Source organism: Ceratotherium simum, chromosome 6, assembly GCF_057802395.1.
Source record: "Ceratotherium simum simum isolate JZ-2026a chromosome 6, ASM5780239v1, whole genome shotgun sequence".
Taxonomy (NCBI): domain Eukaryota; kingdom Metazoa; phylum Chordata; class Mammalia; order Perissodactyla; family Rhinocerotidae; genus Ceratotherium; species Ceratotherium simum.
The window spans coordinates 80,165,429-80,187,486 of NC_141905.1; the positions used below are offsets into that span (position 1 = coordinate 80,165,429).

The 22,058-nt window shown below is 38.6% G+C and overlaps 1 protein-coding gene across 10 annotated transcripts in view; it reads left to right on the forward strand.

Annotated features, from left to right (window-relative positions):
* Positions 1–22,058, forward strand: part of PLEKHA1 (pleckstrin homology domain containing A1) — a 54,402-nt gene that overhangs the window by 20,046 nt on the left and 12,298 nt on the right. For 7 of the 10 annotated variants that reach the window (XM_087432744.1, XM_087432745.1, XM_087432748.1 and 4 more), the window contains 5 exons: positions 2,249–2,294; positions 8,531–8,628; positions 13,416–13,541; positions 18,109–18,252; positions 19,807–19,875. In XM_087432744.1, coding sequence (XP_087288870.1) covers positions 2,249–2,294; positions 8,531–8,628; positions 13,416–13,541; positions 18,109–18,252; positions 19,807–19,875 — 483 coding nt within the window. The remainder of the gene's footprint in view (positions 1–2,248; positions 2,295–8,530; positions 8,629–13,415; positions 13,542–18,108; positions 18,253–19,806; positions 19,876–22,058) is intronic. The other 3 variants (XM_087432754.1, XM_087432752.1, XM_087432753.1) reach the window with 3 other exon arrangements.

The following is a 22,058-nucleotide window of genomic DNA, read 5'->3' on the forward strand; positions in this document are numbered from 1 at the left end:
TCTTTATGATGAAAGAATGATTTTTCCCTCATCTCACTTTTCTCTACTAATTTCTGTTTTCTTGTTTGTTGAATTTCTGGCATATTTGCAAGACTATTTTTCTTTTCTTTTCAAAAATTTAGGTTTGGAATTGTCAGATAGCTTTTTTACTTATTTTCTTTTCATGTTTTGGGAACTGAGATAGAGACACTGAGGAGCTAGCCCTGTGGGTTTTTTGTTTTTTACACAAAGTGATAAGTTTGTTGATGACTTAAGATATGATATGTGAAAAGTAGCAACAGTATGATTAAGTAATATGCATACGCATACTAATTATGCATGTATTATTTGCATTTGTTAGCAAAGATCTTTAACAGAAGACCAATTTACAAGTGTGCCTCTGTCTAAAAGACAGATATTTTTATAAATAAAATACTTTGTTGTCAGTATCACAGTAGAGCTATTCATTCTTACTGACCAAAAAAAAAAAATTAGTCCTTAGACAATAAAGATTACATGTTTAGAGGGAAACCTTGTGTATTAAAGCCATATTATATAAATTTACAAAAGACAGATATTGTTTAAGTATACCCCAAGTGTTTCTTTCTTTCCTTCTCTCTTTCTTCCTTCCTTCCTTCCTTCCTTCCTTCCTTCCTTCCTTCCTTCCTTCCTTCCTTCCTTCCTTCCTTCCTTCCTTCCTTCCTTCCTTCCTTCCTCCCTCCCTCCCTCCCTCCCTCCTTCCCTCCCCTCCCCTTCCCTTCCCTTCCTTCCTTTCTTTTCTTTTCTTTTCTTTTTTTCTCCCCCAAAGCCCCAGTAGATAGTTGTGTGTCATAGCTGCACATCCTTCTAGTTGCTGTATGTGGGACGCGGCCTCAGCATGGCAGGAGAAGCGGTGTGTCGCTGCGTGCCCGGGATCCGAACCCGGGCCGCCAGCAGCGGAGCACTCGCACTTAACCACTAAGCCGTGGGACCGGCCCATCCAAGTGTTCCTTTAAATTAAGACATTTAATAAATGCTTCAGGGTAGCTCGCAGCTTAAATTCTGTAGAGATTATTGTTAGGAAGCATAGAATTCTATTGTAAAATAAATTTTAGACCTCCAGTTTGCTTGATTGCCTGCAGTATACGTATACTGTAATGTAAATATGCTGCTAAGCATTTTTAACTCTCGATGAAGTGATGTGGAAAGGCCTATTCTATTGAAATAGGCGGTTGAAGGAGAGACTGCCCATCTGCCTGTATCTTGTCAATTGCTGGTTGCCTGGTCTTTTTAAAAATAAAGTATTAACTTGGTCGAGCAGGCAGGCTGACTGGCCAGCTGCTTTCTCCTCCTCCATTGCTCCTCTTTTAAAATATAAACTTCCTCTGCAGCTCTGTTAACTTTAATCTCTGTCTCACAGCTTACTGAAGTTTGAATTGTACAGTTTGTACTCTGCTTTAGACTTGCCACTTTTTTTCCAGAATTTATTCCTGGAACAAATTTCCATGTGACTCAGAGCTGTGAATTTGTAGTTGGGATCAGTTAGGAACCCAAGACTTAGAATTCCTTTTGAAGGTACAAAACAGATGCTACAATTATAATTTCTAAGACTGGACAACAGCATGGCAATAGTCATGAATGGGCTTCCGAGAAAGCTATTTTATTTAAAGGGATAGCAGCAACCAGGAGCAGCCGGTTGCTTCATTGTCTCAAAGGAACCATATGCTACATTTAGTAAAGTGACTCCATTGTCCTGAGATATTCTAATGTACCAGAGGGGATCCAGTGCCATTTTGATTTCCTCACTGGAGATTAATGCCTTCTGGACTTTTGGACTTTATTAAATACATAGTCTTCCCCTTGCCTACCCCCATTTTCTCTTATGGTTCATGGCTAATTTAGAAATATGCAATTTGGGAAGAATTCAGAGTTTCTGTAGAGTATTCATTGAGGATAGTTTGAAAATTTATGTTAAACTAAAAATATTTATATGTGTGACATAAAACTCAATGGTTTACTTTCAACTTCACATTTCCTTTGAAGAAAAAACAAGTTTGTTCAAAGAGAACATGGAAGTATCATTTGTTTTAAACATGTTACCTTTGGGACCCATATCCTATATTTAACTTAACTGTTATTTTTCAGTTGCCTTTAAAGTTTAATTTTAGATCTGTGTGCTGAATGTGTACGATTATTGGGAAATCATACATGTGGAGGTGTACACAGTATTTAAGGTTGGTTATAGCAGCATATGAAGAAGTGAGTGACTCATCGCTTCTTTTCTTGTTAGGTTAGCGATGCAACTAAGCTGAGGCCGAAGGCTGAGTTCTGTTTTGGTAAGTAGCCATATTTTATATTAGTTATTTTAAGTTAGACTAATGTAATGACATCCTGTTGTCAAAGAAAACCGTCACAGAAAACCACACAGCACAAACCTATGGGTTAATGAATTATTCTAAGGCAAATTCCCTTGAAACCACCAGGGGAAGAAATAAAACTGCTCCACTACCCCTGAAGCCTCTTTTCTGTGTCCCATCCCAGTTACAACCTCCTCCCTCTGTCCATATGGAATCATTATGTAGGTATTTATAGTGATCACTAGCGAGATTTCAGGTAATTTTTAACTTTCTACTCTGTATACTTCTATATTTAATAAATAATGGGAAGGATTTGGTTTTCAGCTTGGGGGTAATGAGAAGTTTACAGTTTGGGGGCAGGGGTAGTTGAGGGTATCTGATTAACTTGTTCAGCAAGTATTTAGTGAATGTCTAGTATATGTGCACTGTGCTTGGCACTGGGGCTATGAGAGTAATGGGATGCAGTTGCTGCCCTTAAGAATCTCACAGACAGATGCAATACCAGGTAATTATTATTGTGTTTACCACAGTCAATAGATAAAGGGTGTACAGTCTATTAAGGAAGCACAAAGGAAGAGCTTCAAATCCTTATTGGGGATCTCGGGAGTCAGTGGAGCCACATGGGATGAGGACACTTGAGTTGATGACCCTGGTTGTCGTTTACCACTGGGGAGAAAGGGTGGGAGGATCACACAGACAGAGGCATGCAGGGGAGAAGAGCGTGATGTGCACGGGGAACTGAACACTGAGTGAAGCTGGAGGGGATGGTGAGAGACTGAAAAGGAAAAAGGCAGGTAGAAATCAGGGGTAATATGTTGCCAAGTGATGTGTCGTTTTTTTTGAAAATGTGAAGTGAGAAATTAGAGAGCATCTAGAAAGTAAACATAAGGTGAAGGAAATTATTTTGTGTGTGTGGATAAGAGAGTTTGATGCAGGGAGATTGGTTAAGTGACTTTCGAACTACTCTCTGTACGTAAAGGCCTGAATTAGGATGGTGGCAGTGCGGGAAAGAGGAAGGATGAAAAACATGTGAAGGAAAAGTGCAGGGACTTAGTGACTGGATGTGTGGGAGTGGAAGGGAAGAGAGAGGTATGAGGCAGGTTTGCTTCAAGTAAAGGAAGGAGGCCTCAGGAAGAGCTGATTAGAGAGGGTAAACTGTTTGGTAAGGAGATGGAAATGGGGAAACGTCCAGCTGGAAATGTTCTGGTGACAGTGATTGAGGACTGGGTGGAGCTTGAAGATCCAGAATGGAGAAATTTGGAATCTGTTAAAATAACAGGTGATGGTTGAAGCTGGGAGAATTGCCATGTTCTCAGAGAGTATGTTGGTAGACATTAGTGATGGAAGGGACAAAAGTTAGGAGTGACCAACTGATGTCAAAAGGGATTATTTTACATTTAAGGTAAAGGTGCTTCTTGGAGTAGAATTGACGTTAAAGGTTTTGTTCTCTTTCTTTTGCGAAGGGTAGGTTTCTTCTGTTGGCGGTATGTTAGGAGTAGCATCTGATGGCAATCAGATATATCCAGTAAGGAAATAGAATATAAGAAGAATGTAATATAGCTGTTCAGAGAATCCTCTATAATGCTTTTATCACCACTAAGAAACTTAAAAAAGTTACGTATTTATTACACGTTTATAATTTTGGTTGCTAAATAGGAAAATTCCTCAGAACCTTGTGAATGAAAGGCTACTGGGAGTAGGTCAGATAACAGAGAACTTTGTAGTTTAGAATGTGTATGCACATACTCTTGACAAGTCTTGTTAATGTAAAATTTCAAACTTAGAGTTTGAAGGAACAGTAATATACAGTAATTTGGCATTCAGTTATTGGTTGGAATGGGTGATTTCAGTTGGAATCAAAGATTAAGATTACTTTGTTGGTCTGCCAATAGTTTATTAGTCCTCTACTACCAGAGGGAGTAGAGAAAAGATTCATAAAATGCTTACTTTCAGAGAGGGAGGCACTGGCTTCTAAAATGGAACCACAACTTCCATTCAGAATGGCAATATAGAGAGTTTTCCTCCTGTTTCCTCTCAAATTTTCCAAAAACAATGAGAACAAGAAGCACTAAAACCATCTTTGAAACTAGCAGACATCTGTAACCTACAGTGCATAGAGATGGCAAGTGGATGGTGGAATGGTATATAACTTAGCAGAGTAGAAGAAGAGGGCGATGAAAAGCTAGCTGTTTCAGTGTCCTGCCCCCACTCCAACTCTAGGTAGACTTAGGTACTGGTTACTGTCTGGGGAAGCCACAGTGAGGAGGGATGAAAACAGGGACTTTGTATGAATGTCTCTGTAAGAAACAACCTCTAGGCCCTACCTCCATCTGGCTCAGTCAGGCAGACACCCTTCCCCCATCCCAGCGAGAAATGGCATGTGTAGTATCTCCAGAAATAGAATCAGTGATGCTCTGTGCTTGGAGACACCAGTCCCAGAGAAGGGGAGAGAGGAGGCACGACACTGGAAATAAGAGGATTAAATGAAAGTCTGGACACTGAATGCAACCCTTTCCTGTGTCCAGCCCCAGAGTGTTGGGCAGCCAGGTGTTAGTGGGATAAGGATCTGAATACCCTAGAGAAGTGAGCCAGAGGTACTGACATCTGGGCCTTTCTACCAGAAGAGCTGGCCGTAGAGTGAGGTCCACAGTCACCAACCCTATAGACATTCAGGACAGCAGTTGTTTAGTACTGTGTTTTTAAATTTGACTAGACAGCCCAGGATTACGTGACATTTGAGGAGAGAGAATTATCAAATAGGAAAAGGAACATGACACAGTGCAAAACCAGAGGAAAAAGGCAAAAAATACTTAAAAGTAGAATACAAAGGGGGCCGGCCCCGTGGCTTGGCGGTTGGGTGCGCGCGCTCCGCTGCTGGCGGCCTGGGTTCGGATCCCGGGCGCGCACCGACGCACCGCTTCTCCGGCCATGCTGGGGCCGCGTCCCACAGGCGGCAACTAGAGGGATGTGCAGCTATGGCATACAACTATCTACTGGGGCTTTGGGGGAAAAAATAAATAAATAAAATTATTAAAAAAAAAAAAAAAGAATACAAAGGTAGGTAATAGGAGAGAAATAAGGAAGTTAGAGGCCCATTGAGAAAGTCCAGTGTCTGACTAGTAGAGAAGGAGAGAATAGAGAAAACAGGAGAAAATGGGCAGAGAAACATGATAAAATGTCTCAGAACCATTTGATCCATAACCATATTTGAACCGTAACCAGTTGTCCTAGGTTGTGAGATGAGTTTTGTTTGCAGTCAAGCTAATGGTTGTGCTTCAGGTTTTATCCATTTGATGTACTCGCTCTGATGGGAAAGATTTGAAATGAAATAAAGAAGTACTCAGTGAAAAGACAGTAGAACACAAGCCCCTGGGCTGCATTCATTATACATGATGAAACCCTTGCTTTAAAAGCTTGACAACTTACAGGTTTCATGCAGGTTTTCTTTTGTTGTTGTTGTTACTCAAAGTTATTTTTCTTCCTTTCTCTGTCCTCTCTTCCTCTGACATTGCTAATAGCCACTTTTCAGTAATTTGCTTTACATTTTCCACATGCTTTGTTGCTTGGAAATCTCCAGATGATGATGATGATGATGAAGATGAAGAAGCATATCTATTCTGTCCTAAGCACTGTGCTAGTTTCTTTTCATACATCACCTCCACCCCTTGAGGAAGGGATGGGTGGCGTTCTATTGCATAGATGAGAAAAACAGGGCTCATAGAGATTACATAATTTTTACAAGGTAATGTTGCTGGTAAAGGGCATGAGCCAGTCAGGTCTGGCTGACTCCAGGCTCTGATTTTCCCCCCATCATATCACTATACTTCTTTCTGCCATGAAACAATACTAAAGCACATGAGTTTTTATTCACATGCAAGGTGTGCTAAGAATCTTTTTAGAGATATATTTGCCTCTCTTCCTTCCTTAAAAGAGGTCCTTATATAAATGTTATTCATTCAAAAATGTATATATTAAGCACTTACTTTATAGCAGGTGTAGTGTATTACTAAGTGCTTAAATTTTTAAACTCTTCAGTGTTGTGGGCTTAGATTTTTAAACAACATTGAGGGAAAGAAGCCATTATGAGGAGAGCTCAGCTTCAGCCTAAACTGGAAAAAGGTTATGAAAGGGTGCTTCTCTGATTGTTAGAAATTAAAAACAAAAGCTGTATATTGACATATATAATATTCTAGTGAGTTACTAATTTATCTTAATTTATATCTATGGCATTTATAATTTCTTCAGTCTCTAGTAAGATATAAAAGAGTGATTTACAGTGTGTTAAATTTCTTTAGTTTCCAGACTGGTTGTTTTATAGCACTTCGCAAGATATGATTTGACTTCTTTTCTAAGACCTTCATCTCAATTCAAGGAAGCTCTGGTTTAGAGTGTCTTGGTCTCAGTCTCAATTTCAAAATTGTATGCATTTGAGAAATAACTTTTTTTTCCTTGAGGGTTTTCATTTCCTCCTTCCCTTAGTCATATTCAACTGAAGGCTAGTATATCATTTAAAATTTTGATGGAGACTTTTAGAAGTTATTTTTATATTTCAAAAATTGCAACAGTGTAGCTATTCACATGCCTTAGCTCCTAGAATAATGTTTATATTTTTAAAAATAAATACACATGATGTATAATTAATAAGTTTTAATTTGAGTTGGCTATGGTAGTTTGTAGACAAGTGTATGTGCAAATGTGCTTTGCTTTAAACAAGTTGATATTCATTAAAGGGGGTGTATATAAATTAAATTGCATGAAAAAGTTCCAAATGTATTAAGATTTTAAATATAAAGAAAATACATAAGTGCTGGAAAAATAAAGGTGTTTATTTTTATAATCTTGAGTTGGGGAGATTTTCTAAATATGATATGAAAGCTAGAGTCATTAAAGGAAAGGAAAAGGAAAAGATTGATAAAATATTTCTGTTTGGTTAAAAATACTGTGAACAAAGTGAAAAGACAAATGGCGACTGGGAAAAGTACTTGAAATGAAACAGAAAGGATCAATACAAAAGCTCTTATAAATCAATAAAAAATAACTCAGGAGAAATATGGATAAAGAAAATAAAGTTCACAAAACAAATACAGATGGCCAATAAACATACAAAACGAATTTGCCTCAATAATCAAAGAAATTCAGATTTAAACATGGTATAATTATTCACCAGTTAGGTTGTCAGAGAGTGCTCTATCAGTCAGGAAAACATACCACACGAGGTGTTTCAACCCAGGGGATTTGTTACGGGGAATTGGTTACCCAGATGTTGGAAGGCTGAAAAAGCACAAAGGGAATGCTGAAGTAAGCCAGAAATTAGAAACTGCATGAAGCAGCTACCACCGCCAGGGCTGGACAGACAAAGGGAAGAGCTGGTTTTGCCAGAACCTAGGACTTTGGAGAAGGGGCCACCATGAAGCTAGTGATTGGTGTCTGAGGGGACTGCAAGGCCGGTGTAAGGAGAGGCAGCAGAGCCTGGAGCAGCAGCTAGTTGTGTGCTACTGCTGCTGCTGGAGGGAGCTCAGCAAGAGCAGGAATCTGCAAGAGTCCCCTCTCCCCGTTTCCCTCCCACCTTCCAGTCTCCCATCAGTACCTCCCATTGGCAGAACATGACCTGAGCTGGCAAGGAAGTCTGGGAAATACTGTTCCCAGACTCCCAGCCCCAATGTCACAGAACCTTGGGGCTGAAAACAAGAGGTACGTAACAAGCACAGGTGCTGATAAGCAGTACTGGTGCGGAGTATTAGATGGAATAGGCCTTTGCATACACTATTGGTAGGAATGAAAATGGATTCAACCTTTTGGGAAGACAGTATCTATAAAAATTTTAAATGTAAATTCCCTTTGACCCAACAAGTCTATGTTAAGAATTTTATCCTATAGAAATGCTAGCCCAAGTATAGAGAAATATATGTACATGGTGTTTTATTGGGATATTTTATATAATTTAAAAAATTGGGAATAGCTTAAATGTCCATCATTAGGGGATTGGGTAAATATATTGTGGTATTTCCATTTAATGAAAAATGTGGCCCTTAAAAATAAGAGTTTTACCTATGTTAATGAGTTAAAAAAGCAGTATTATATATGATCTAACATTTTGTCAAATCCAAGGGAGTCAAAATATTGAACCTAGCAAGGATTTTCAGCTGCTGCAACATAAATTTAGAGGTAACAAGTGCAAAATTTCGTGTTTTGTAGTTTATTTTTTCTCTCAACAGTTATGAATGCAGGGATGAGGAAATATTTCCTACAAGCCAATGATCAGCAGGACCTAGTAGAATGGGTAAATGTGTTGAACAAAGCTATAAAAATTACAGTAAGTATTTGTATTTTTTGTGAAAAATTTTTAATATCTAGAAGTGATCTTTACATTTTGAAAATACACCTGCTGAATGTCCCCAGCTTACTAACAGGTTGTGTACTCAAGAGTTTGTTTAAAAGACAGGTGTTTACAAAGTGAATACCTTTTATTGTACGTGGTGACTGTCAGCTCTTGAAATCAGCCCATAAATGCCTTTTTAACCCATTATGTACTTAATAAGGGTGTATATTATTGTAGATTTTAACCACTGCTTACAGTGTTTCTAGGGGAAAATGCAAGTAGAGTTCTACCTTGAGGATACGTTTTTTTCTTCCAGAGTAGAGTAAGAGGCTTCCTGCCACCTGCCTGGGGAATAGGAGGAGACGTTCAGGCCTTCACAGCGTGACTGGGACTGACTGGTGTTAGGGCAGGAGTTGAAGATGGGAGCAGGAGGGGAGGTGCAGGGCTTAGCAGTGAGGCCCTGCAGTGGGGACTGGTCTCAACAGCTGTGGCAGCCAGAGGGTCCCGCCCCGGGGCCCCTGGGGAGTCGTCGGGGCCCCTGGGGAGTCGTCGCAGGCCCTGAACTTGGCGCCACATGCGCTTTTTTCCCCGTGAGTTCCAGTGTCTGCTGCCCCTGCAACTCCTTTTCCGTGCTACAGCTTCCTGCTTTCAGCCTGGGCTTCTCTTTTTAATTTTCTGATGCACTTTTCTATGTATTGATTATTTGCAGTGTGCAAGGCCTTGCACTGAAGATTTTACCCAAATTATCTGGAAAAGTGAGGCTTAAAAGGATTGAGTAATTTACAGGGGTCATAGCTGGTAGGTTGTGGAGCTGTGAGCCGAACTCAGTCTGTGTGACTCTGGAGCCAAGTGCCTTACTGCTTGCTGAAAAGACCCTTCTCCTTACTCTTTGTTCCTAAAGCAAAACGCAAACTTTTCTGCGAGAGTTGACTACTGATGAGGATAAGCAGGTAGATGAGTTCTGTTCGCTGACTGTACCTCTCCTTACCTTTTCCTCCTTCCTCACTGGTAGAGAAACACATAGTAGGCCCGTGGGACAGGGAGATGGTTGGGAAGGAGTTCCTGTGTGAGGTTTATGTAAATTGAAGTGTGTTTTTACTAAAGTGCAGTTATTTACTGACCCTAAACGACTTACTCCCAAAAAGCAGATGCCCGGCAAGTCAGTATGTGTTAGTCACTTGTTAGTTTCCATCTAAAATGAATGATTCCATATTTATACCACAACACAATGAAGAGTTAACATAACTAAAGCTGTTCTCATGGTTAAGTCAAATTTTTTGTCTTGCACCAGAACAGCTTGTTACCACATGACAGGACACCCACGCACGCATCTGATCTGTACATGAAGCAGAAGCTATTTTAGGTTTGTGCAGTTTCAAGAAAGCAATTTTTTGAACTGATTCAGAAGTACATATTCTTAAAAGGTTTTAACTGAGTTTTTAACTCTTTTAAGAAATATTCCCTACTTGGAAAATTTCTTTAGAAAAGCAATATCTAGTAATTTTACTGAATTAATTTTTTACAATTTGCAATAATAAGCAGCACTGGTTTCTTAGTGCTTAAAGAGAAAAAGTAGTGAATGGTCTCAGGCTTTTTACCATTTTGGGGGTTCTTGAATTGCTATATCTAACTTATTAGTGGTCTGAAACCATCTTATGTAAATGACACTGTTAAACTTATTTGAATGCAAGAGAAACTGATTAGGGATTCAGTAATATTTCAAAGTATGCAGACTTTTAAATAGTTTTGTGGTCTTGTAGCTTATAGTTTTTAAAGTAAATCTGTTGGTATTCATGCTTCTATAATTCCTGTTTTTATAATTCACCTTTAGAAAATATAAATACATATAAGGTATAGAAATCCTTAGCTTGTCAACAAAGTGATTATTACTATATTAGAGTGAATATAGAATTGATAGCATTTACTAAAAATCAACTTTATGTAGATACACATTTAATTCAGGATGGCAATGAAAGAATTTCCCATGCTTTAATAAGATACATTTTAATTAATTTTATTCTTTAAAAAAATCTTACCAGTTTTAATTTCATATCCATTGTAGACATTTAAGTCTGTTTATGGTGTGGAATCTCTAATTTGTCATACTTTCCCATGGAAATTGCTGATGATTTTCATGTCAATTTCTTTGAAAAATTAAAGTTTACATTTTAAAGATTTTATTTATTTAATTTTTTCCCCCCAAAGCCCCAGTAGATAGTTGTATGTCATAGCTGCACGTCCTTCTAGTTGCTGTATGTGGGACTCGGCCTCAGGATGGATGGAGAAGTGGTGCCTTGATGCGCACCCGGGATCCGAACCCGGGCCACCAGCATTGCAGCGCGCGCACTTAACCACCAAGCCACAGGGCCGGCCCAAAAGTTTACATTTTAATATATGTGTAGTTTACCTTTCTACGGAATCACTCCAAATGACATGTTGGTCAACTACTATGTAATTTAGTGGTCTGCTGAGTACAGTGTGATGTACAAACTTAAGATTTTTGGAAATCCAAAATTAGGTTTTGGAAGTATGTGGTTTCAGAATAGGAGTGGTTAGGGGGAAGAGGGTAAAGGGAATGGTGATTGTTTAACTACTTCCTAATAATACTACCTTGCCATCTTAATGGACTATCCTCCAACACCCTAGTCTGTGGCTCTCCTTACTTTCCTCAAGGCTATGTGAATGTGTGAATGTGTGTTGGTGTCTGCCATTTAAAAGTTTTTTTCCCCTTTTGTAAAAAAAAATGAAAGAGCGCAGTAGTAAAGAAACCAACCCCTGAAGGGAGTATCAATGACTAGAGTTTTCTTTTCTTAATGGGATAACTTGGCCACGTTTTCTCTGTCAAGATAATTGGAATACATGATGCTGTTCCTTAGAAAACACTGTGGGCTTCCTTAGCGAGTTGTTTCTCAGTGTACTGTCCTTTGTGTATGCGAATCTTGTCAAGTAAAATTCTGTCCATTATCATATTGCCTTTAAAAGGCAATCCAAAATGTGCAACCTCTTCGAAAAAACTCTTAGAAGAATTCAGGAGGTATTCCCCTTCAGGATTCATTTCTCTTCTCTTCCTTTCCTGTTTCTCCCTCTCTGTTGTTTCTGCCGGTGACTGGCATTGTAGTGTAAATAGGAATGTGAGAGTGGAGGGTTGGGGTTGAGGCCTGGGGAGAAAGCCTGGAGGGGAAGCATCTCAAGGTACGTGAGGTAGGGAAGGAGAGGAGAGGGAGTTCAGAAGTCACCAAGAGACAAGTTACTTATATCCATAAATTATTTCTATGTGGGTTGGGATCTACTACAGCTCAGCTCTGCCACTCCTCTCATATACACGTGGACCATGTTTGCCCAATATTTTGCAGAAAGATTCCTGTAAAGCCTTGTCTGCAGACACCGTTGTAAACCTGCTTTTCCACAAACCTGGTGAGAGTAGCTTCATCAAAGAGAGTGCGCAGGCTTTGGAGCAGTGATTGTCAGTGTGATTTATGAAACACCTGCCTCCAAAACGGTGTTCCTGCTTAAAGTGCAGGTTTGTGGCCTGCACTGTAGATTTACCGAATCAGAATGTCTGGGTATGGAGCCTGGGAATCTGAAGCTTTTAATAATGTTCCCTGGTGATACTTCATGCACGCTAAAGCTTGAGAAACTGCACTGCTGTGGAATCATATTAATAAATGGTTTGGGTCTCTGAGTGCAATTTGAATGGTGTCCCCTGTAGCTGTGCCAGTACCCCGTTCACAGGGATTAACTGCATCACAGGCAAAGTTAATCACTGGAGAGGGATTAAATACCCTGTTCAATGTCTTAGTTGGTACTGAGCATATCTTACTACATTTTAGTCAAAGCCTTAAAAATTTATGATTCAGACTACGTGAAACAATCTATTGACAGAAATATTGATTAGCCAAGTATCTAGTCCCTGATTAGGCCACATGAGAAAAGCTAAAATGTACAGTAAACATTTGCTATACCTTTGATTCTTTGATTCCACTTTAGTGAGGTGTTAATATATGAAATTCTGCTGCGGTCACAGTTGTTGTTTATACTTGTGAGTGATTTATCATTGATACAAGTATTAGAATTCCTTTTTAAAATTCCTAATGTTTTAACTTATTTTGAACATTTTGACTTTTAACTTATGTTAAGTATTTTATTCTTTTTTCCTGCTGATTTTGGATTCATCCACTGAGTCAGTCTTTCAGCATTTATTGAATACTTACTGTGTTTTCAGTAGTAGACTCTGTCCTGAAGACAGTAATGATGAATATACCATGATCCCTGTGCTCGGGGGTGTTGCAGAATCATGGGCAGGAGTGAAGGAAAGGGAAAGATAACAGCACAGGGCTACAGTACAGTATCAAGTGCTCTAATACACGGGGTATAGTACAGTGGTTGAGTGTGGAAGAGAGTTACACAAACTTAGCTAGAAAGCAGTATAGCCAGAATCTGAACCTACATTCGCTAATGCCTCTGGGCCTCTGTTTTCTTACCCCTACCCTGGAGACACCGCCCCTCTGCATAGGGTTGATAGGAAGATTAAATAGGAAGATGTATGAGACAGTCCCTGCCCAAATAAGCACTCAGTAAATGATGGTAGTATTATGAAGTATTACTGTAACAGAAAAATTAGTCTGAGAACTTAAAGGGGTATATACACACTCTATAAATAATTTTTATATATGTCAGTTATATTTAAATAGACAATTAGTTGGAAATTCTGTGATAAAAGATGGTCTCAGATATAATGCTGGTTGCAGAAGTTCAACAGTTCATTTGACTTCTTATTTTAGGTACCAAAGCAGTCAGACTCACAGCCTCATTCTGATAACCTAAGTCGCCAGGGTGAATGTGGGAAGAAGCAAGTGTCTTACAGAACTGACATTGTTGGTGGTGTGCCCATCATTACTCCGACTCAGGTAATAAATTGGTTCTTATATTGTGTGATGGTTTAATTACTGTATATTGATTTTTGCATTACTGTCAAAACTAAAATAGTACGTCTTATACCAAATTAATACAGCAGTCAATTAATACAAAAAAACTTTATATTTGTTTCTTATTTCAAACGTATGTATTTACTGTAAAAAATTTGGAAATCACAAATAAACACTTAACACTTTTCGTGTTTTCTCTGAGCCTGTCTTCTGTGTACTTTTGCCCCAGAAATGTAAACAGCTTTTTTCACTTACATCTCAAACATTTTCCAAGTCTTCAAAAATTATTCTACATGACTTTCAACGACTGTATAGTAGTTTCGTCATGAATTTATCATAGTTTACAAATCCTCTGTTGTTGGACAGAGTTCTTTTTCCTTTTTCTTTCATAAACAATGGAAATAGGAAAAACCCACTCCTCCTCCTGTGGTTTTCCTTCACTCTCACACTGCTGTCACACTCACAACACTTCTGACACCAGATGTGTGGGGTTTTCCCCCACACCAAGCAATTCTGTGACGCCAGCTGGGTGTCCCACAGTTTAACTCAATTCTGACACTGTCTACCTGGATCCCACAGGTTAAGGGCTCAGTCCCACAAGACTCCTCCCCTTTCCCCCCCAACTTCACATGTGAATTGAAAGTCCAAGTTGTCACCTCTCCTTCTGACTGGTGGGCTATAAATAAGAGGTTCCTGTGACCCCCCTCCTCAAGTTTGATTAATTCGTTAGAGTGGCTCATAGAACTCAGGAAAACAGTTTACTTACTGTTTACTGGTTGATTATAAAAGCATATGGTAAAGGATACAGGTGAACATCCAGATGGAAGAAATGCATAGGGCAAGGTATGTGGGAAGGGGTGCAGAGTTTTCATGCGCTTTCTGGGCACTCTCCCAGCACCTCCATGTGTTCATCAACCCAGAAGCTCTCTGAACCCCATACTTTTGGGCTTTTTATGAAGGCTTCCTTACGTAAACATGATCGGGCAGTAACTCCATTTCCAGCCCCTCTCCCCTCTTTGGAGAATGGAGGGTGGGGCTCAAGCTTCTAATCATAGCTTGGTCTTTCTGGTGACCAGACCCTGTCCAGGAGCTCATCTAGAGTCGCCTCTTGAGAACAAGAGATGCTCCCAGTGCCCTTATCACTTAGGCAATTACAAGGGTCCTAGGAGCTCTGTGGCAGGCACTGGGGGCAGAGACCCATATATATATATTTTCTATTATCTCACAGATGCTGTGATGAACATTCTTTTAGCATAAACTTTGAGAGACATAAATAATATTTTTTTAAAGCATAAACTCCTAGGAATAAAATTGCCAAGTCAAAGAGTTTGCAAATATGTGTGATTTTTTAAAGCTGTTTTTCTACAACCTAGCCTAATTGAGCCAGAGAACTGTAATTTTTACTCATTTCTGTCTCAAAAGTACTGATATGCTAAGTCAAATCTTATTTGGGTATTATGAAAAATAAGTTTATTAAAAAATTTTGATAAAATTAAAACTTTTGTGTGAGCTTAAATTTCTTGTGTGAATTGAGTGAATAAATTTGTAATGCAAATTAAATTACTAGCAGTTGAGAAACCAAAAATTTTAAAGTAATTAATTGATATTGTCAGTGTTGGGCATTTTCATTGCCTTTATGCCTTTTTGAACTTAAAAGGCTTTGGCACTTTATAAACCTTTTAAATCAAATTGTATTATGCACCATACTTTTCAAGTCTTTTGTCAGGGGAGACTGATTAGTGGAAATAGAATTCTACCACGTCAATTAATAAATTAATTATTGACTGCTTCTTTATTCCAGGCAAAGGATATATTAATGAACAAAAATCCCTGCTCTAGTGGGAGCTTACATTTTTCACCAAAGTTGGATAAAAAATAAGCTAGGATTTTGTGTGTGCATGTTTATGTTTGCTTTTTTTTAAAAGTAATGATTTTAACCTTTAAGAATTCTGGTTAAGATATAGCTAGACTAAGCTACTTTCACCTGTATTATATCTTATGTTGATATAAGGGGTAAGACAATTTGTCTATAATTGTATTAAGATATTGTAGTTGTTTGTATCTGTGGCTGTTTCAATTTTGTATAGAATTAAAATTTTATTGTGTTTTAATTTTGGTGTAGATTATTCAGTAGGTTCTAAGATTCCATAGCAGGTGCCATATTAAAGATTCCAAAGACTTTTATTGCTTTATCATTTTGCAATATGGTTAAATGCATTTGAAAGGTATATTATCAAGAAAATGTCAAATCTTATTTGCATGATTAATTTATTAAGTAGTAACTATTGGGTTGGCAGCAAGTTAAGTGCTGGGATACAAAGTTAAGTACATTATAAACCAATGTTACTGCAATAAACAAAAAATTTAAAAAAAAATTAAAAAAAAAAGTTAAGTACATAATTAGTGCTGTTGACCTGTCTAAATATAGAACAGGTTGAAAATTCCTCAAGATATGACTCCAGTACTTAGTTTTTCTCTTGATATTTAGGAGTTCCTGAAAATATACCTTTGGTTGATTTGTGAGATTCTAGATTGTCACGTGTTGTTTGCTATAAATAAACAGGAAGCCAGTGCTTTGCAGGAACAGGAAAACCTAAGTATAGTTAGATGGTTTTTAAAAGCGCTGGACTTATATCTGAAAAAAAAAAAATGGACAAACTTTTAGAAAATAGCAAAGGAGAAAATCTTCAGGTGAAGAGTTTTTAGACTTGACATCAGAAGCACAACACATAAAAGGAAAAAATTGATAGGTTAGGCCTCATCAAAATTAAAAATGTTTGCTCTGTGAAGGACCCTGTTAAAAGGATGAAAAGAAAAGCTGCACACTGGTTTGCAAACCTCATATCCAACAAGGCACTTTATCTGAATATATAGAGAACTCAACAGTAAAAAAACCCAAACAGTCCAATTAGAAAATGGGTGGAATTCATGAGCAGAGATTTCACCAAAAGATAAAAGATATAGAGATAGCAAATAAGCACTAGAAAGGATGTTCGCCATTATTAGTCAGTAGGGAAATGCAGGTGAAGACCACAATGAGGTATCACTGCACACCTATCAGAATGACTCAGATAAAAATGGCAACACAAATGCTGACAAGGATGAGGAGAAACTGAATCACTCGTACAGTGCTGGTGGGAACGTAAAACAGTACAACCACTCTGAAAAAGTTTGACAGTTTTTTTATAAAAGTGAACTTGCAAATACATAGGACCCAGCATTTGCACTCCTAGGCATTTATCCTAGAGAAATGAAGACTATGTTTGTACAAAAACCTGTACATGAATGTTCATAGCAGCTTTATTCCTAATAGCCAAAAACTGGAAACAACACAGTGCCCTTTAACAGGTGGGAGTAGTTAAACCACTGATTGTACATCCAAACCAGGAATACTACTTAGCAATAAGAAGGGATGAGCTATTGATACAAGAAATATCCTGGCTAAATCTCCAGAAAATTATGCTGAGTGAAAAAAAGCCAATCTCCAAAGGTCACCTGCCATTAACAAATTAGTGGTTGCCAAGGGATTGGGGATAGGGGCTCTCAAGGGGTCGCCCACGGGAGCCTTGTGGTGATGAATGCTTATGTGCGTTGGTTGTGGTGGTGGTCACACAAATCTGCATGTGATAAAATTGCAGAGAATGACACATAGACAGAGGCAAATGAGTGCATGTAAAACTGGTGAAATCAGAATAAGGTTTGTGGAATGTTCCAGTGTCAGTTTTGATAATGTACTATAGTTAGTTATACAGTTTCCCTGTTGGGGGAACCATTTGAAGGGTGCATAGGACCTCCTGTACATTTTCTTTTCTTTGGTGAGGAAGATTGGCCCTGAGCTAATATCTGTTGCCAGTCCTTCTCTTTTTTCTTGAAGAAGATTGTCGCTGAGCTAACATCTGTGCCAGTCCACAGCATGGCCAACAAGTGGTGTAGGTCCGCTCCCTGATCCGAAGCCACAAATTGGGGTTGCTGAAGCAGAGTGTGCGAACTTCTTGCCACCAGACTGGCCCCCCCTCCTTTTTTTTTCTTTTTTTGCTGAGGAAGATTTGCCCTGAGGTAACATCTGTGCCAATCTTCCTCTATTGTGTAGGTGGGTCGCTGCCACAGCATGGCCAACAGTGGTGTAGGTCAGCGCCCGGGATCGGAGCCTGTGAACCCGGGCCGCCAAAGTGGAGCGCGTGAACTTAACCATTAGGCCACGGGGCTCGACCCCGCTTATGTACATTTTTTCTTACAATTTTCTGTGAATCTCTTTAATTAGTTCAAAATAAAAAGTTAACCTCCCTACCCCTTACCTCCCACAAAAAAAGCACCGGTGGCAGGACTTTTGCAGAACAAAAGAAATAGAAATCTGTGGTTTAATCAATGTTGTGAAAGTTATAATTAAGTATCTCAAATTAATTAGAAAACTCTTCACTTTAAAATCCTTGTTCCTAACTGAACTAAGATTAGATTTTAAGATTTTTTGCTAGGATAACAACATGAAATGTAAGTATGCTTTGAAGCTAAACAAGCAAGAAAAGAGTTTCTTTATTTTGCTTCATTTTAGAAAGAAGAGGTAAATGAATGTGGTGAAAGTATTGACAGAAATAATTTGAAACGGTCCCAAAGCCATCTTCCTTCCTTTTCTCCTAAACCACCTCCAGACAGTGCAGTTATCAAAGCTGGATATTGTGTGAAACAAGGAGCAGTGGTGAGTAGCTTAAGAAAATATGGGAATTAATGAAAAATGAGTGTGCGTTAGCAGACTTGCAACATACGCGTTGTTTGCTTTGTTTTGTGAAAGACCCTAAGCGAGAGGCCAGCATGCTGAGGAGTCAGGAGGTGGAATAGGGGTTATTCTGTGTTCATAACTCAGGGCTAGTATTTTCTTGGTCTGTGGGCGGCTGGGTGAGTTAATGCTTATTACCACTGCCCTTCAGTTTTAAATGAGGTTTCCTAACAGTTTAAATTTATCCCAGAAAGTTTTTCTATTGATTTCTCCCCCCTTGGGAGTGGGTCAGAGAAAGAGCTCTAGTGGAGAGATGGTAGGAGCGGGGCGTGGAAGGATTGCTTACTCGATTTGGTGTTGAGCTAACCTCGGTTGAAAGCTCTGTCATGTTGGGCTACTTACTTAACCTCTCAGGCTTTCAGTTTCTTTTTAAGGAAAATCGTATTATAAAACCTACCATCCAGATGTTGTTTTGAAAGGTGTAAATTAAGACAGTAGTTAGCGTGGCAGCTGGTCCTTAGTAAGAGCCATTTCGGGTTAGCCCAGATACTCGCACACAGCCGGATCTGTGAGGGGGAGCTGTGGGAAGAGCAAGTGATTCACCAGTATTTCTGAGGCTCCAGCATACCTTTCCAAAATCTGTCATTCTTTCTATGGGAACTAAATCTTTAGAATTTCATAAGAAAATAAACTTTAAAATTTGAAAATAAAAGAACAAAAATTGCTGTAAGTAAAGAAATACTTAGATCTCTACTGGCAGTTCTGTTTGGCTTCGCGTCACTTTCTGGCAACTCTGATCAGCTCAGGTCGGCCAAGAGAGGGCTCCTTCAGCCCTGCGTGTTTGACCTTCTTTAGGCTGAGGGACCCAAGGGGAGGGCTACAGGTTTCTCCCTCCAGCGTGTCTGTGGGTCAAGTCAGGATTCTCCTCTGGCTGTGACACCCTGGTGTGTTGGTTAGGGCTTTTAAGGAGAATTTCCTTTCTTTTTGTTTTACTCTTAAGTTCAAAATACCAACCCTTAGAGATACCGAAGTTTTAACAAAAAGTGTAGTTCACGGAGAAAAAATACTTGTACAAAGTAGGTTCACTTAATTAAGTATTTGTTGCTTTACTACCAAGTATAAAATGCATGTGGAAGGGTTCCTGCATTTTACAGATGGGGAAACTTGGTGTGGTTTAGTAACGCTTCCTGTGCTTGCTCTTAAACTTCGATAGCATTTACTGTGTGGAGTGAGGATGGGGAGGATGGGGAAGTGCTTTTTTTTTTTTTTTTTTTAACTTTTAGAGCATTAAAAATATGAAACTGTATTAAAAAATCATGGAGTCAAAGCTGAAAGCTAGCCACCAAAGTTGAGTTAGGACTTGAAGGCTTGCAGAGCAAAAGAGAAGTTTCATCTGTCTGCTCACTAAGGGAGGGTGGTGAGATTTTCCAGTGCTTGACATTTCTGATTGTGGGTTCATACCAGAATAATTAAGTGGTTATTTACAGTTGACATTCTTAGAAACAGAAGTCTTATGTCTGTGTTCATCTCTGGTAGATGAAAAACTGGAAGAGAAGATATTTTCAGTTGGATGAAAACACAATAGGCTACTTCAAATCTGAACTGGTATGTTACTGTGTTGTAAATGTTGCTTTAAAATGTTTGAGAAGTATTACACTGTGGTGATTTTATATATATATATATATATATATATATATATATATATATATATATATATATATATAAAACTTCTTGTCCTGTTTTCTATTTTTAAAATAATTAAATCTGGTTTTGAGAGGTACATAGGGCTCAGTTTATTTTGTCGTGATGCTTTTAGTTAATGGTATTTTTGTTAAATAAATCTTAAATGAAAAGATCATATCTTCAAAGGCATTCCACCTTGAAAGAATTAAAAATATCAGGACCCCTCAGTCTACAAATGTCCTTTAAAGGGGCGCTGGAGGAGGTGGTGGAACGAATTAAGTCTCTGAAGGTTTAACTCTCTATATTTCTGCTTTCTCTTCCCTGCCCTCTTTGACATTTTCTTTTCCTATTTCAGATTGACTACTAAGTTTCTTCGTATAAGGCATTTTTGTCCTATCTGAATGTAGAATCTAAGACTGAAATTCCATCTTTCACTTGTTTAACATCCTTATTTAAAATATTCTCATCATGTGACCTGAGTTCTGCAATAGATTGTTGGATAAATTGGATGCAATTCTGTGCTTTACACCTCTGTCCTACCTCTTCTAGTTTTATAGGACTTTTGAGGGGGGAACCGTATACTTTATTTGAATGAAGGCACCAGAGCAGCACTGTCCAGTAGAATTTTCTTCACTGATGGAAATGTTTTAGATCTGCATTGGCTACGTGTGGTTGTTGAGTGCTGGGAATGTGGCTCATGTGACTGAAGAACCTGACTTTATTTAATTTTAAAACCAAAACTGATTGTACGTAATAATCGTTAATTTAAATTTAAATGATTATACATAGCTGCTGGCTACTGTATTGGACAGCAGAGTACTAGAGAATAGGAAGGGAATATTTTAAGGTTCATTTCAGGTGTCTGTTCTTCTGGGAAGCTTTTGGACTCTGGATTAAGTGCCTTCTCTTAACACACGGTGGTACCCGATGCCCACTTCTATCATAATACTTTCCACTGTGTTTTGTAATTGTATGCATACTTGTCATTACCAGTTAACTACATGAGCTTCTTGAGAGCAAAGATTCTCTTTTGTACCCTTTTATGAACATAGCACCTGGTACTTGGTAGATAATCAATAAATGTTTTTGAATGAATGAAAAATGGCGTAACATCGTAAGGATAGCCATTTTAGCATGGGGGCCTTTCTCAGCCTTCAAGTTCTAAGAGCCTCAATTGGAAGTAGTAGTTACTTGGTCCAAAAAGTACCAGCCTTAGTGTCTCAGAAGGTTATGCTTGGTAGGTAGGTTGATTCATTGGTTTTAATTAATGCCAGTACTCTTGGGAAGAGTTGTTCATGCAACAGACATTCATTGAGCTGAGCTCTCCATGGCCCTGGTGCACTGTTCTGGGAGCTGGGAATAAGGTGAACAGTTAGCAATGTTCTGGCCTTCAGGAGTTCAGTTTTGCCAGAGAAATTGACATGTACCGCTGTCACCTACAGTAATTGTAATGAGACAAGAACTATTATAGAAGTATTTACTAAATTTTGAAAACCTGCATGTGGACAGTATGCTATAAAATCTGAAATGAAAGAATACTGAACTTTCATAGGAGGTAGGGAAATTATGTTAAGTATTTAGAAAACACAGATAATAAAGCTGAAAATTTGAAATATATTTATAATTATTGACCTTTATCAATTACTAAGATGCACATTCCCCCCCCACATTTTACCGTGTCTGAAATCTTAGAGTGTCTTAGAGCTGCTGCACTGAGGTGCAGTCAGGCAGCAGCTGTGCTGTAGTTGTCATTGCTTTCATGCACAACACCTTTGGGTAAGATCCAGAAGACACCAGCATCAAAACCTGTAGAACAGGGGGCTGGCAGCTTGGAAGAAAATCTCGGGGACACAGTGGAACATTCTTAAGAAATGCTGCATCACCAATGCTCTTTTTGGCACAGAGAGTGGTATGGAGTGAAAAACATTGACATTGATGGCTTCTAGTCAAAAAGTGATTCAGAAGAGCTGGAATCTGACTGAAGTTTTAAAAAACCATAACCAATTTATTTTGCTTATATATTTTTATATATACTCAAGAATGATATATGATGAAAATTGATGATTGAAGTATAAAAGTGCTCCTTTATAAAACTTTTTGATCAT